This window comes from Corvus cornix, chromosome 4 (genome assembly GCF_000738735.6).
Source record: "Corvus cornix cornix isolate S_Up_H32 chromosome 4, ASM73873v5, whole genome shotgun sequence".
NCBI classification, from domain to species: Eukaryota; Metazoa; Chordata; class Aves; order Passeriformes; family Corvidae; genus Corvus; species Corvus cornix.
The window spans coordinates 29,246,492-29,262,604 of NC_046334.1; the positions used below are offsets into that span (position 1 = coordinate 29,246,492).

General features: G+C 41.7%; 1 protein-coding gene across 2 annotated transcripts in view; it reads right to left on the bottom strand.

Moving 5' to 3' along the window:
• The window catches only part of SEC24B (SEC24 homolog B, COPII coat complex component), a 45,882-nt gene extending 30,315 nt beyond the window's left edge, over window positions 1-15,567 (bottom strand). The window contains exons 1-3 of one of the 2 annotated variants that reach the window (XM_039551012.1): window positions 15,282-15,567; window positions 8,650-9,354; window positions 486-671 (exon numbers count right to left, since the gene is read on the bottom strand). In XM_039551012.1, coding sequence (XP_039406946.1) covers window positions 486-671; window positions 8,650-9,354; window positions 15,282-15,396 — 1,006 coding nt within the window. In that variant the 5' untranslated portion in view covers window positions 15,397-15,567. The remainder of the gene's footprint in view (window positions 1-485; window positions 672-8,649; window positions 9,355-15,281) is intronic. The other variant, XM_039551011.1, reaches the window with a different exon arrangement.
• Window positions 15,568-16,113: the final 546 nt, after the last annotated feature.

Consider the following 16,113-nt stretch of genomic DNA (forward strand, 5'->3'; position numbering starts at 1 on the left):
TACAAAAACTCCTGTTTTCCCACAATTCTTGCAGCAGCTTTCCACAGGCACTTACAGTTAAGAAAAGAATTATACCAGTTTGCACTTAATCCTCAAACCCACTGTTTCCGCACACAAACTAGCAAATTTCTAGTTTACACTTCATTTTTCAATACAGACTAATTATAACAGCTAAATTTTAGACCTTCTTCTATGAAATAAAAGTAGGGAGCAGCTTTTTAGAAGAATAAGGGAACTAAAAGAAGGTTTTTTTGAGCAAGAGACATGTAAGACTGCCAACAAGACAAACAAGCCAAAGACAACACCTGGACAAAGGAAATCAAACACAAGCTGACATAAAACACCACCACTAAGGGAGCCTGATGAGATGCCAGACACGTACTCCAGTCAAACACAGAACAGCAGCAATAAAACTTCCAGCATTCATGTGTGCATGTGGAATAGAGCAGAAGTCTGTACTGTAACTTCCCATTCCCTATTAGTACCTTCCTGAAGGGCCGGCTCTGGTGACTGTGTAACAGATGGTGAAGATGGTGGCTTTGAAGACAGGCTTGGAGCAGGCGACCTTACTGACGACATCACAGCAGAGGAAGCAGATGTTCCAGCTCCAGGCTTGGCAAATGGAACATTCTGGCTCACTGAGTGCCCGGGCTGTGAAGAGTCAATGCCACCTGAAAACAACAGCAGAAAGCAGGAACCCTTTGTATGTACTTGCACAGACAATTACACAACACAAGCAATCGCATTTGATTTCACAGTATCTACAAAAAACAATACAGTACTTCAAAGAGAGATGCCTTCAAACGAGTATCTATGGAAAGGTTGGTTGCTTTAAAAAATTAAATACCTATAGTGCTAAAACTCCATTTTAACGAACAAATTGCTCTGACAACTAAGAGCAAAAAAGTGAAAGCAAGACTAAGCTGAAGCTTATTTTTGCTACATCCCCTCAACTCTGTGCTTTTACAAGTTACTCTTCCCACATAAGTGGAATGTAGTTCACCTGAAACAGGCCCCCCTCAACATTCCTCCCACGAGAGGAAACCTTGTGCAGCAGACCAATATTATGCCTCCCTTGCAGTGCTGACACTTTGCAATTTGGGTACTCAATTATGAGACTCATATTCCAAGCAATCTGTTTCAATCAACCCTGAGTATTTCACAAAACTTCTGATGTGTTTTAGGCATCTGGACTAGATATAACCTGCTTTAAAAAAGGTCAGATTAATGCTTTGAGAGATTTGACACAGTCCAGTTCAAAGACAAGGACAACATAAGGGTTGCTCTTTGCTTATAAATTGAGAAAACTTGTATTATGATTCTTTCTAAAAAAACCCTGACAGACCAAGCCGTTAAAAATAAGAAGGAAATTGTTTTACCAAAAATACTGAGTAAACACAGAAATTAAGCAAGAACAAAATTCACCATTTGTACAGTACTTGTTTAAGTTACAGAATTTGCTAGAGGATGCAGAGGTAATATTAACTTTGCTTCTTCTGCACATATAGCTGTGTAGTTCATAGAGTCCCTTGACTTCTCCTTGAATAATGGGAGGTGATATCTCAAAGAACTTTATGGGCAAATTGAGGTTTCCTTTAGAGGGTGAAGAAGAAGAGGTGGCTTAAAATGATCCTTCTGTTTTTCTTATTTACAGTCAAATTAACAGCACACATCTTTATTATCTTAAGGGAACTTTTATATATTTTGCAATTTTCAATTCTGATGTTGAGCATATATACAGCTTTTTCCCAAGGCTTATCAAAATCAAAATTATGTCCTTTTCCAACGAACATACAGAGCATTTTTATTAAGATGTACTTGCTATAACCTCTGCTTCTACCCACTGTCTTGCAGATTCCCCATGGAAGCTTCAGAACCTGTCAGCAGGAATGCTCTTATTACAGTAGCTTCCTCAAGTAAGATATGCAAGACAATAAGGGAAGTTCTTTGCCACATTCACATGCTTATCCAGGTTTTGTAGCAGAGAATTGTTGTAGGGTGATGGTATTTTCCACATTTCAAAGTCAATATAGCAATGCTGGCAGCATCAAGCACCAGTGTAGAGAGTGCTAAATGCTGTAATGTCAGTGTCACATGCTCAAAGCCAAAACCAATTTACACCTGGATTAGCTGAAGATGTAATACCTTCCTGCCAAGTACTAATATCTATTCTCAAACAAAGGTTATCCAATTACCTTCAAAATTACATGAATCCTTTAAATGCACTGTAAAAAAAAAAAAAGTTTTAAAACTCTGAGAAATAAAATGTATTTTTTTCTTTGTATAAAAATTCAACCTGCAAAATTAAATGTTAAACTTTATTTGGTGACTCTGTAAAGGCTTTGAAAGCTGTAAGCAACCAAGACCAAAGGAAACACTGGAACAAAGTTAACATTTAAAAACGCATTGTTGGTAACTATCACCACATGAAACAATCCATGGTTACAGAAATTATGCTATCACCTTTTTTTTTCTCTGGCCAATGAGAAGATTGCATTCTGTCATATAAGTACTAATCATTTTAGGATTGCTTATTTTAGCTCAAGACAAAGCTGGACTGACACCAGTTTAGAATACAAGTTTCCCATCAACTTAACCAGGACAAACACAATCAGGCCTATAATAGTCCCATCAACTGATGTCATGAGAAGTCAAGAGTTGTCTCAGGCAGTGATAAATATAAACCCCATTCTCAACGACACAGTATTTTCTGGTTTTCACATTCAACTCCTCTCACCTTCAATGTGTACTGAAGTTTTCAAAACTTCATGCGTCTTAACCATGAACACCTCTTGCACTAAAAATGATCAAGTATAAAGATCTACAGCTAAAAGGCATGTTACAGGAAGAATCAGAACTGAGCAGATTAGTAGTGTAATTCATCATTTTTCCCTATACATCATCACAAAGTTATAATTTAATTTCTAACTTGAGACCTAGAGGTCATAGTTAAAAAGTATCACCACACCATCCCCTCAAAATTTTAGAAGAGATGCAAGAATTATCCTTCTTGAGTTGCTCCAGCTGTGATCTTGATTTCCTGCCCTCACAACCTTTGCAATCCCTCACACACCCACACCCAACATAACATACAATTTCTAAGGAGAGAGGTACCACCTCCCTGCAGCTTGTTTTTTCAACAGCATTCTTTGCTCCTGACTTTCAGTACTGGCTGCAGTCCTTCCCCTTTTTTCAATCACACCTATATTAGCAGGCTTACAGGATTATAGCCTACATTCCCACGGAACTGGGGCAGCAAGGACTTTACATCCTGATCTGACATAAGGGGAACTATGTCCGTGAGATAACGAAATTAGAGTGTCTCCTGTTCAAGCAGACTGTCCATACATACCAGGATGCAAAGAAACCCCTGCCATATATCCACAGAAGGAGTTCTCCAGCTCCCTCTCCTCAGGGAGGAGTCCAGTAAAATTCAGGCATCCTGGCTGACATCCATGCTAACTTGGAGAGCACCAAGGATAATGAGAGTGCTCCGACTGCAGCTGAAATAAGCTGGAAAAACATTAAAGAAAACTACTGACCTAGAAAGACAATGAGCCTAAATAATACAGAGGATGTCATTTAAATAGCATAACACTCCTGGACAGATTTTTACCAACACCGTTCTGCTGAAATGCAGAATTTAAAGCTAGAAGAGGGTGATATTGCAGGGTTAAACTAGTGTAAACTTCCAAGAAGAATCTCAAATTGCAAAGCAAATTATTCTCAGTGGCTATTATTCATCAAGAGCAGTCAACTACCAGCAAAAAAACCCCCTCTTAAAATAAATTTGTTTTTTTCTAGTGAAATCTCAGCAAGCTCGCCGAAAATACTTCAGCTGTTTCAGAGAAGGGCTGCTAAAGTTTCAGGAAGACTTTGTTGCAGTTCTATGTCCTTAGGACACAGCATACAGAAGTTCAGGGGGTTGACCTTAGTAAATTTAACATGCTGGAAGCTTTGCAGGGCTATACATAAAATTGGATTTTTAAAGAAACCAATTTAAGTCCAGTGGTGACAACTTTTTTGATTCAAGTAAAAAACAATTAAAATCAAACAACTTCTGAAAAATCTTGCCAGCCTAAGTTACCAGCCTAAGTAAGTCCTATTTGAACACACAGACTTTATTAACACATCATTCCTCTACATAAAGCTTTCATTTTCATCACAGAGAGCTTTCAGGGCTGACTGTACAAAAGTGCTTTTGAAAAATACATCAAAACTGTAGCATCCTGACTGACAGTCTTTCTGCAATTTGCTTATTTATAATTGAAAGACTGTAAGGGTCATCTTTCACAGCACAGGGGCAAGGAGAGCAAACTGTCTTAGCGGCACCCGTTACTAACAGGAGGATACTGTATCCAAGTTTCTTTACACAAACAGTCACAGAAAGCACTTACGAATTTCAGCGTATCTTAATTTTTTTTTAAAGTAGTTTAGCTAAAAACTATGCACAGAACAGATGACAACTGTTTCCCATCGTTGTTTCTTCCTGGGGAAAGCAGGGAGTATGAAATAATCAGAAAATTTCCTCCCAACAGATATTTCATTATTTCCCTGTGCTCCTTATGTATTGTATCCAGACACTTTCCAAGGATGTACAAGAACTGGCAAATAATTTTCAAAATCCAACTCCTTTTCTTAAAGGCTGAAAACAAATAGAATACTATGTATAAAATGACCGCCTTTGAGAACAGTAAGACTACATTGGGAAATTTAGAAAGCATCTCAGCATCTCAAAAGCAAACAAATTATGCCAGGATCAAACAATTACTGTAATTACTTTACAATTTTATTATTATGCATTTATTTGTAATTATTTATGTATTTTACTATCCAGGTGTTGTAGCAATTGGATTTTTAATATATTTTAGTCAAAGATGTTCTAGATTAAAAGAAATCAGATATCATTGGAGGCAGTTTGTTTAGCCCCAGGCATCAAAAATGGTTTAAAGTGTTCAAGAGTTAGTAATAAAATCATACAGCTCTTCCTTCAGCCTTGCTATCAGTTGCTATCTTTATCTGCTTTTCTTAGTCAGCAAATACAGAATCATTTATATGCTGAGGCTGAACCAGAATTCAGAGGAAAAAGAAATTATTTTCCAGATAATTCACTTCCAGAAACCTGTCCACTGTGCAATGAAGCACAGGGCATGCTTCTATCAGCAGCTTCACAAGCCCATAAAGAGTTTTAATGTGGTTTAACTACTGATGCCTACAGTCTGGCAAGCCAACCAAGGACTGCAGTATTACCCAAGTGTAACAGAAACAGTGGATCAGTGTTTGTTTTCATAACTGCAAAGTGAGCATCCATGCCACAGCCAAGTCTGTCATTAGTTCTTCAAAATTCAAGTGTAATATTACTACTTCTTCTTGAGGCCATGTACTAATTCAATCACACCCTTAAGAGCAGCATTGAACAGTTCAAAAATAAAACTACTGCTCATATTGCTCTTCACCATCTGGTCAGCTCCACTGTTCCACCCTTAAAACAGCTGCTCATTACAAAAAAAATTGCTATGAACAAATCATCTCAAGACACCTCCACAGGAAATAAAATCAACAAGCATTGAAATTAAAATAAAACACTACCAGTGTCAACAAACAATAAGTTGTTTTCGGACGCCTACTGCATATTGTGGTATTCTGGAAAGATACCTGCACTCCTTCAAGTCCAGCTGCAGATTCTGCACTCCACAGAGTCAACTTCTTTGGCCAGTCCTTGAAAGAATTCATTTTTATGCTCAAAGACGAAATGACAGTAACTTCAGGAGCTTTTCAAGGAGCTCCCTATTTTTCTTTTTTAAACGGTATTTTGTTTCATGGTTTTGAAATACTGGAGAAAATTACACAGAGCACTCCTCAGCACAGAATTCAAATCTACTAATATTAAAAGTATAAAACTGAACTGAGCATGACACACTACATCCTAGCCTTGGGCACATGGGAAACAATATTGAAACTAAATTCAAACTGTGGATTGGATGAGCTTCATTTAAGCTTAACTGCTTTTCCCAAAGCTTTACCAAGGCCATATTCTTTCTTAAGTCCTTGGTCTGAGAAAACCTCAGTTACAAGGACTCCGAAAACGGTTTCAATGTTACACCATAATCCAAAATATTTAGCATTAAAAAGGAAACCGACAGCTATCTAATATCTGTCTTCAGTAGAGAAAGCAAGCCATAGTCTGGCACTGCTTACAAGTCAAAACTCCGTGAAGTCTGAAAATTCCCAGTTTAGAAAGAAAATCAGAATCTTCCTGCACAGACCATTGCTCTCTCATCTGCAGAGGAGGATGTTTCAATGTGAAAGAACTCCCACATCTCTAATCTCTTCCATGCTTCCGTAGTACTAAGTACTATCCCATGAACTGGGACTCAGTTTTCCTACAAAACAAAAGCTGAAAGTACCAGTGAGGACTGAAAATACTTGCCCTCAACTGGCACCTTCACAACTTTATAGCTACATCCATACTAAAACTATCAAGTTGTTGCCTACAAAAATCAGCTACAACTTCCTAACTCTTTCAAATGCTTATCAAAACTATTGATTAAAAAGCCTCCAGCTGACTCCAAACCCATGTAGGGCTCCCCTTTTTCCCTGAAATTTGTGAGAAAATGCATGTGTGTTTATTAAGATACAATTATTACTATTACTAGAGAGATGATTCTGCCTGAATTAAGGTGCAAATGAGACCATATGCCGAACTCAGTGGTATGAATTTTATTTAACAGTAAATGTGAAGTAATGAGAGAATAATTAAAAAGAGAGGAGAGGGGAGGGCAGAGAAAGAGAGTGATGACAGATTAAGACCCATCAAGAGAGTGGCAAGGGGTAGACAAGAAAAATACCTCAAATCCTGCAGGCGCTCCCAGGCTGAGAATAAAACATGCTCTCATTTCACTGGGAACTGCCCAATTGTGCAGGATACAAGAATTAAAAGGCACAATTACCTATGTGAAATGTTATCAAAGGAAGCAAAAAAGCAAGATTGGACAGTGTTTCAGGAACCACATAGAAGAGATAACAGCAATGGGTTATACAAACCGGACTTAATTTTTGTGAAGGAAATCCAAACATTCGTGGTGGATGTGACTGTGTGATACGAGTGTACTGACACATCTTTAGAAGCAGCGGCCATAGAAAAAGTGAAGAAATACCAACATCATCACAAACACATCCAGGAACTCGCAAATGTGGTAGACATCGTATTTGTGAGCTTTCCCTGTGGAGCATGGGGGAAATGGTACCATAGAAACCACGAACTTCTGAGGGCCCTGGGTCTCTCCAAGTCAATGAAGGAGAAGACAGCCTGGCCTCCAGAGCGCTCTGCACTTTTGTAGGTGTTGTACATGTGTCTGGGAGTAAAGCATGTGCTGTTACATCACCTTAACTCACCAATGAGGTTTCAGCAAATGGCATGGGCACTGGGCAGCCACAAGCCAGCTGATAACAGGCATGGACAGCACGTGGGGATGAGAATGGACTCATATCATGAGGTGCCTCATACCATCCAAATGGGACAAAATTCTACTGATTTTCACTGAAGTAGACAGGCCACCTATACTTAACTTGGAAAAGGAATATACATAAATTATATGTGTTTGATAAATAGAAAGATATCACCACCTGGGGATCCAGTGTCCTGTTAGTCCTCTTCTTCTGGTCTTCTTGGTGGTGGGAGCCCAACACAACAGAGTTCAATGGGTTAATCATGTTCAGGTGTACAAGGGAAGTCCAAGCACTTCCCTTTGCATGCAGGCAGGAGAGTTTTACACTGTCTTTTGCAACACTGTGGATCATGCCCAGTCCTTTGGTGGAAGGCCTCAGAAATTGAGTCTGGGGGCACTTCGGGGGTCTTTGATGGTTTATGATCCCTTCTAAGACATGACGCTGCCTCTCACGTCAGTGCAGTTGAGCCAGTTATGCCCCATCAGAAGGGATGAACACCCTCAGGCCTAAGCGTGACAGTTGTGTAAAGAAGGACAACTGGCATGACATAAAATATCACCCCGCCTCCACAGGGTCTGCTTCTTATCTAGCTCAAAACCCAGCTTCTAGCCACTGGTGGTGGGTGTTCACCCTCCCTGTCTTGTGTGGATCAAAGGCTTCCCCATCACACACCACACTCCCAAAAACACTCCTCCCCCTGGAGAAAGTGTGCACACCTGGCCTCAGCAAAGCTCCCTGTGGCCTCCACAAATGGCTGATTGTTTTGAGTCATTACAACTAACATTTCAGTCTCTCACAGCGTTCACTAATGCAAAATTTAAAGAAATTACTTAAACCATGAAAAATTCTCTAGCCAGAAAAAAGTATCTTTGTGATTAACAGGTATACTTCAGAAATTACCCATTGCTGCAGAACTGCATGAAAAAATTCCCTTCCAAGGCTATGCACATGAAAAACACACCAGTAAACTAAAACCATCCCCTAAATAGTGCATTTTTTCTGTATCTCTCAATAGAAACAAGTAGCTGCTATTGTGAGGACTGTGGTTACCAAATTAGAAAAGCTACAAGAATGAGTGACAGAATTCAAAATTACATTACAGAATTCCACAGTGAACAAGCCCCAGCCAACAAGAGCACATGATTACTTATGCTTCCCAGACAAATCTGGAAGTTCACGATCTTTCAAGTAATACCATACCTGTATTTATTTGGTTGTTTACTTTAGCAACTGATCCAGTGAGATTCCTGCTGAGGTTGTCTTGCACAGACTGAGCAGATGAAACAGTTGATAATGTTGTATTATATCCCACGGGAACGTGCTGTTGAACAGAATGAGGTACTGATGTACTCTGGCTAGAAAACGCATTTGTGTCTTTGAACTGTCCAACAGTAGGTAGACTCTGCGAGGTAAATGTCTGCCCATACGCACCGCCAGCAGCCACGGGAGGATAGGAAACATTAGGATACATGGCACCAGAAACCACAGGCATGGCATAGTGATCAGAATTGAGGGGGAATCCCTGAGATGCAACTGAAGAGCTGACAGAAGTGCTGTAGTGATTATCAAATGCTGAATATGACTGCTGAGCACTCATATGCAAGTAGGATGCAGATGATATTGCTCCTTGAACAGGTCTGTCACTGGACCCCCCCGAATGGGGAGGAGTGTTGTTGTACAATTGCTGTGATTCCTGTGCATTCAACACATTGCTACCCACAGATGTCATAACGTTTTGTGCTGGTGCTGAATAGTAACCAGGGTAGTAACTGGCTCTGTACTGATTATCCAGATGTGAAGCAGCAGCTTTATTGGGCACTTGGGAATAGTGTCCTGAAGGCGCACTGTAGTTTGGAAGATGTGAGCCATAGCCAGAGGGGAACTGCATCTGACTCTGCATAGGACCTGAAATGAAGAGAAAACATCACGTGTATTAAATGAGCACCTGCTAGTAGTGCCAAAGGGACTCTGCACTTGAACTAACAAACAATTACTTTCTTCTTTTCTGTCACTGTTTTTGAGTTCAATCCCCATCAGCAGAGAGAGGATAAACCAAGTATAACACATGCAAATACAGTATTTGAAGAAATGAGTAAACACACACAGAAGTAGCAGAAAAATGGATTCCATGCCAAGACTGTTGGCCTCTTGTTTGTATTTTGAATATTTTTAACAGTTTATAAGAGGTTAATACTTAAAAAAAAATAGTGAGCAACAATAAACACCAAACTGGTGTTTCTAAGTGTTTGAACACAAGGGTTTGCCTTACAGAAACTGCCTGAATATGGAAACTGAAAAGCTGCAGTCAAATCAGTATGTCACTACATAACAATATAGGTATTTCTTCTTTACAAGTCTTCAATACAGTGACCAAGATAAAGAGTTGCAGGGCAGTTATATTTGTCTTCTATGTCCTTATGTATTATGCTTTCAGGAAAACTGATGTTTTTATGGAACTACAGAGTATTTGATAAGGCATGTCATTTTAATTTACTTACATGATACTTACATCACGTGTAAGAGATGTTGATATCAGGTATCACTGCAACTGACTAGGCAACATTAGAGGTTAATTACACACTGGTCCAGCAAGGGTCAAACAAGTGCTTGCTTGCTAGAGACCAAATGTTAACTATGTCCAAACTGATTTTCTCAGGACCAACTATTCAATGGAAAATCTCAAAGTTCTTCCTCACATTCTGTTCCTTAACCCTGTTTTTATTTTTAGTGAACCACAGATGCTGTGTCTGGATAACTTACTTTCTTAAAATTGCCACACCCTATTGCTTACACCACGCAGAATGACTGTGGTGTTATTTCTCACTCCTTGGTCAATAAAAACACAAACACAGCACTGGCCCACTCACAAATTAAACGGCAGCTGAGGTAATAATGAATAGTTGATTCCCCTGCTTATATTTACAATGATTACAAAACTTAAGCATTCATTCCCTTGTCTTGAAATTCTGAAAAACAACTGTTTTCCAAGTAACCTCTAGGTGTCCTATGATTAACTTGCAAGGCAATTTTAATAATGAATTTGTTAACAGACCCCTATAAATAAGGAAGATACTGCCCAAAATTGCTTTCTGGTAAAATTAAAAATGCCCTTTCATAACTGACAGGAAGTTGAGCAGACAAGAAAGGAGCTAAAAAAAATGCAGAGCAGTAACTTGGACTGCTGGGTAAAAGACAGAGAGGCACTTTGGAGAAAAGCATAAAGAGCTTTAAAAAAAAAATTATCTCAAGTTTTGAGGAGAGCATGTAACTACGCTTCTGATTCACCTTTTCCTTGAAAAAGTGGGAACTACTTTATAGAGCTGCATAGTTTTTTCTCCTTTAAAGGAAAATGACTTTGAGTTAGCAAGTCATTACCAGATACATGAACTTTGCCAGACTTTTGACCTGCTTTTTAAAGTCTGAAAAAGCAAACCCAAAAATACACCAATAACTTACACGTGTCAAGGTTTATGGCTTTAAGCAGCTATGTCACTTAAGGTGTCAAGAAAAGATATTTTATTTGAAAAGTCTGTGCATCTGCTCTACTGATATATGCAGATTCAACTAACTGAGCAGGTATAATTTAGAAACTGGTCTAGGAGCACCTGACTTCTAAATAAAAGGTTGCATATCAAATCATCTACTGCGAAGTCTTCCAGTACCTAGCTCTTTTTTAAAAGCACACACCATAAACAGAGATTAAATTACCAATACAAGAGTTCAGTCTCTACACAATAAAATGCAGAGTCCTTTTTATTCACATTTTAAGTAGAAACATCTATAAATACACCCATGAAAATTTCACTGAGACAGACAATATTTGAAAAATTATATTTTTGATTTCAAACTGCAGGTCCTTTGAAAGCAAGTTTTACAATTAGAGATGAAAGATTAATCTCATTATTTGAAGTGAGTTTTTTGTCCATTTGATTATAAAGAATGTGAGTAGAAAGTAATTTTTGCACTGCAACTAGTAGCCGAAGCTACTAATGGTGGCTAGACAACTGGACAGTTTACAACACTGGAAATCAGAATACATCTTCAGTATCATTTCAAAATCTCATTAATCGCACACCAGCTGCACACAGCAGGTGTATTTCTAACACATCATCTCTATAATGAAAGCAGTGAACCTCTCCTACGAACAAACTAATATTTTATATAATGTTACAATGTGTAATTACACAGACATTAACAGGTAAACTGTGGATTTTCATTGTAATTCTTATTGTATTGCCCATGTTCTCATGTTTTTTAAGCTGCTTTAAAAAGGGTGTTGGGGAGGCGTTCTTGGTAAAAAAAGAAGGGGAAGTTGTGGAGGGCTGTGACCCCTGGCACAAGAGCCCTCTGCACTCCCTTGGAGAAGAGAGGCCTGAGGGCAAAAAGACTCTCCCAGAGATAAGCAACCTTTCTCGGTCATGGTGACAAAGTGAAGCACCCCCAGCATGCCTTGTTTCTATATGGTAATAGTCTGTACCCAGTGGGCTCATTGGTTTCTACCCCACCCCCTGCCTTTCCCATAAAAAGCCCCTGTTTCTGCCCCAGACTAGGGAGCCTTTGTCCCTGGCCGTCCCTTCACAGGGGCTGCTGGACAACAAAAGCTGCCTCTGTGGAACTGCCAAACGAGGCTCCTGTCTCTCTGTCCCCGAGTTCGCCTTGGGTGATTTCACAAAGAGCTGATATCACTTGTAGCAGAGAAGTTGCTGCACTTGCTGAAATCCCCTGCTGCCCAGGGAGGCCTGCCATCCCCCCAGAAGAGCTGTTCTTTGCAGGACGCTCTCTCTAGGAAGGTCGTGGCACACCGGTGCTGACCAGCATCGGACCCCCTGTGATAGTAAACCTCAAAAATCTGAATGCTTTTTAAGGGGGGGGGAGAGCCACCATGCAAAAAACTCCAAACTCCCACACAAAAAAGCAGCAGTGCTATGACTATACCACAAAGTGAATTAGTAAAGTTTTGCTTGCTAATGCCATGTTTGGTTTTTACGTCCATGCATTCCCTCAGCAGCATAATTCAGCCATCTGCCACATACCCTACCTACACGACGTCTACAGATGCTACAACACCAAACTTCCTTTCTATCCAAAACCACTTGTGAGCTTTCCAAAACTTGCAACATCCCTTTACCCACCTCCAGAGAAGACTCCCACAGCTTCCAAACATGTCCTTCACTCCGTGGGCAGAGGGCAGCACCACTGTCCCTTGTTTACTGCTGGCAAACAAACCAGCAGATCAAGGTGCTGCTGAGCTCTCACTACAGCTCAGTCACAGAATTGATGTCTCCTCCTTCATTCACACAGCTTCCCATTTTCACAAAATATTCAGAGGTTTCCCATCTTTCACATCTCTATTCTCTTTGTTAAATTGACTGAAACTATCCAAAGTCTGAGGAGGGATGAAAAACAAGGCTAAATAACATAATAATGGAAATTTTGCTTCCAAAATGCCAGTAGAGATACCAATGGCAGCCTTACAAACCAGCTGTAGACAGCACCAGACAAAACTCTTCTAAAGAGCCATGGGGATTCAATACAATTATCCTCTCAGTGCTGCATTTCAATACATTAAATTGTTAGCGCTGAAGTCCTCCATCACTACTGAAGAAATACACTATCTTTCAGTACTGCTTTAACAAGAACCATTTTGTTATGCTGAAATTAGGAAATAGGTCATTTTCCACTTAGATACAAAGCCACTTGTAAGACTACAAAAAAAAACTTCTCGAAAATAATACCATATACACAAGAAGTTACTTTTAAAAACCCAACAAAACAATCACCCCTAAATTTAACAAAAACTAAAGTCTCCAAGGATCTCAAATGGACTTGGTCATTGAACCAAGCAAAACTTATTAATAACAAACCTAAACATCCTTTTTAATACCATCATATGTACAGCAGGCTGCTTGCCTTCTGCAAAAAACACTCTTTTTCATCAGATGGCAGCAACTACAAAGTTTTAACTGAAAAATTCACATTTAATCAAATTAAAACACAGAGCACTCTAAACACTTGAAAGGATACACTGGTATTTTCCTTCAGCCAATATAGAAAAAGCTCAATTCACTTTAGAATCTTACATTTAAATTCCATTACAGTGATATAAAATTAAATTTCAAAAGCAATGACAGTCCTCTTTGTGAGGTTAAGTTTCTATGAGATAGAATAGAAATTTCCACTAGTCATTTTATGTTACTATTCCCCTCTACTTCCCCTCCTACTTCAATTTAAAAAAAAAGCCCCAAATCCTGTGTTGTAACTGCAGGAGATTAGCACTACAAGACAACAGATAGACCAACAGAAACATTTTATAATGCTATTGCTAAATGTCACAAAATAAAAAATTCAGAGACTAAAATTATTGACTAATGTCATCAAAAGCATCTAAAGGAACACAGAAACCAATTCAAGTCTGTTATTGAACGGTGTATAAATTTCTCAGAATTAAAGTGTTTTTCAGGAAATAAATGGCCTATGCCCTGTTTTACACAAGCTGTTTCTAACAATATTAGCAGCAACAAGGAGTTAATTAATTAAAACAACAAAAACGATGGCTCTTTAAAATTAGTATGTCATTCAGCTAAGAACATGAAGAGAAGATGTGATGACAGTTTCTATTTGTTTCTGGAAACACTTCCAGGTTATTCATGCTGTAGCAGTTGTATCTCGATAACGGCATGTTTTTTGATTAAAAGCCATATCGATTGGCATTTTCGGCACAATTTTTACAAACACCAGCATTACAATACCAGTTTGGACACAACTGAGGTATCACTATCTCCTTAAAACCTACCGTTTAATTATATTCATTTTCTTCGGTGACTGCCTCAACACCTACTTTATAAGCATTTAAGTGCTTAGCACTTAATTTCCCTTTCGGACACGAGAAAAATTCACAATTCTCAAGTAAAATATTTTGTAGGTCCTTACCCTGCATACTGATCTGTTCAGAAAACACACCTGTGCAGGAAATAGTCTGCTACAAAAGATTTAACAGTATAAGCTAGAACTCTATGCAAGAGGCCACATTTATTTACCACACCAATATTACATAGAGGAGATGATTATGTAGGGATTTTGAAGAGTTAATGTGGTGTGTCAATAAAGAACTGATTTTATAGTGCAGCAATTTAAAAATGCGGAAGTGTACACTCACTACTTTCATTCATAGTACAGTCAGTCTCACTACCTCTCCACCTGAAATGGGAGTCAATATTTTGTGACTTTAAACTATTCTGCCTTTGTTTTTCAGTGACCCACATTTCACTGGTCCAATGTTGCCTGTTCAACTCAGATCGCAAGATCCAGTTGTGTGAACGCTCACCCCACCTAATACTTTTAAGTTCATATACTGCTACAAAGTGAGTACTCTCGCCCCCAATACGCGATTTTCTGCCCATTCTCACGCACGACAGCCAGCGTCGAGGCCTGGAGGTGCCTCGGCCTCCAGAGCCTTCGTGAAACGCCACAAAGCAGGCGCCACAGCACCGGGCAGATCCAAAACCGGGAGGAGAGAAAGGTGCGGATATCCCCTCCCTCGCCCCTTCAGCGAAGAGGGAAGAGGCTGCGCCTTCTCAAGTTCTTTCCGCACGCAGCCGCGGGGGCCCAAACCTTCCCCGAGCAGCTCCGGCGGGTCCTGCTGCCTCTGAGCCAAAGGGCTTCGCTACGTGCCGGATCCGCCGGGCCCACGCCCGCCCCCCCGGGAGGAAGGAAGAGCGCGCAGGCCCCCAGCACCCACAGGGGCCTCACCGCCGCAGGAGCGGCGCAGCTCGTCCTGGGGACCCCGCGGGCGGCCCTTCCCCGCCCGCCCGGGCCGCGCGTAGGCCCCTCACCGTTCTGGCAGCGCGGCGCGCCGCTCGCAGGGGCCGCGGCCTCCAGGGAGCTGCCAGGCCCGCCCGGGGAAAACGCGGCGGCGGGCCGCGGCGGTAGCCCCGCGGGCGCGGACATGACTCCTCGCAGCGCTTCTTCACTGCGTCCCACTCCTGCTTGCCCCTCTTCCTCCTCTTCCTCCTCCTCCTCCTCCTCCTCTCCTTCTCCTCCGCCGCCCGATCCACAGCCGGGCGCCGAGCGAGGGTCGGGAGCCGCGGGAGGGCCCGAGCAGCCGCGCGCGCCGTCGCGGTCCTGAGCGCCGCCGCCCACAGCGCCCCCTGGCGGCGGTTCCGCCGTGAGGCCGCGCCCCGCCCGGCACTGCCCGGCCGCGGGCCCGGCAGGATGGGCTGAGCAGGCAGGATGGGCTGGGCAGCGAGGATGGGCTGAGCAGGGAGGATGGGCTGAGCAGGGAGGATGGGCTGAGCAGGGAGGATGGGCTGAGCAGGCAGGATGGGCTGGGCAGCGAGGATGGGCTGAGCAGGCAGAATGGGCTGAGCAGGGAGGACGGGCTGAGCAGGCAGGATGGGCTGAGCAGGGAGGACGGGCTGAGCAGGCAGGACGGGCTGAGCAGGCTGGATGGGCTGAGCAGGGAGGACGGGCTGAGCAGGGAGGACGGGCTGAGCAGGCTGGATGGGCTGAGCAGTGCGGCCGGCCCTCGCACCCCGCGAGAGGCTCAGCTCACCCGCTCCCGGCGGGCACGGCCCCTGTGGCGGGGAGAAACCGCCCGGCCCGGCCCGGCCCGCTTAGTCTGTGTGTGGCGAGGCCGCATGCCGTGTCTGTGACTCTGTGAGCAGG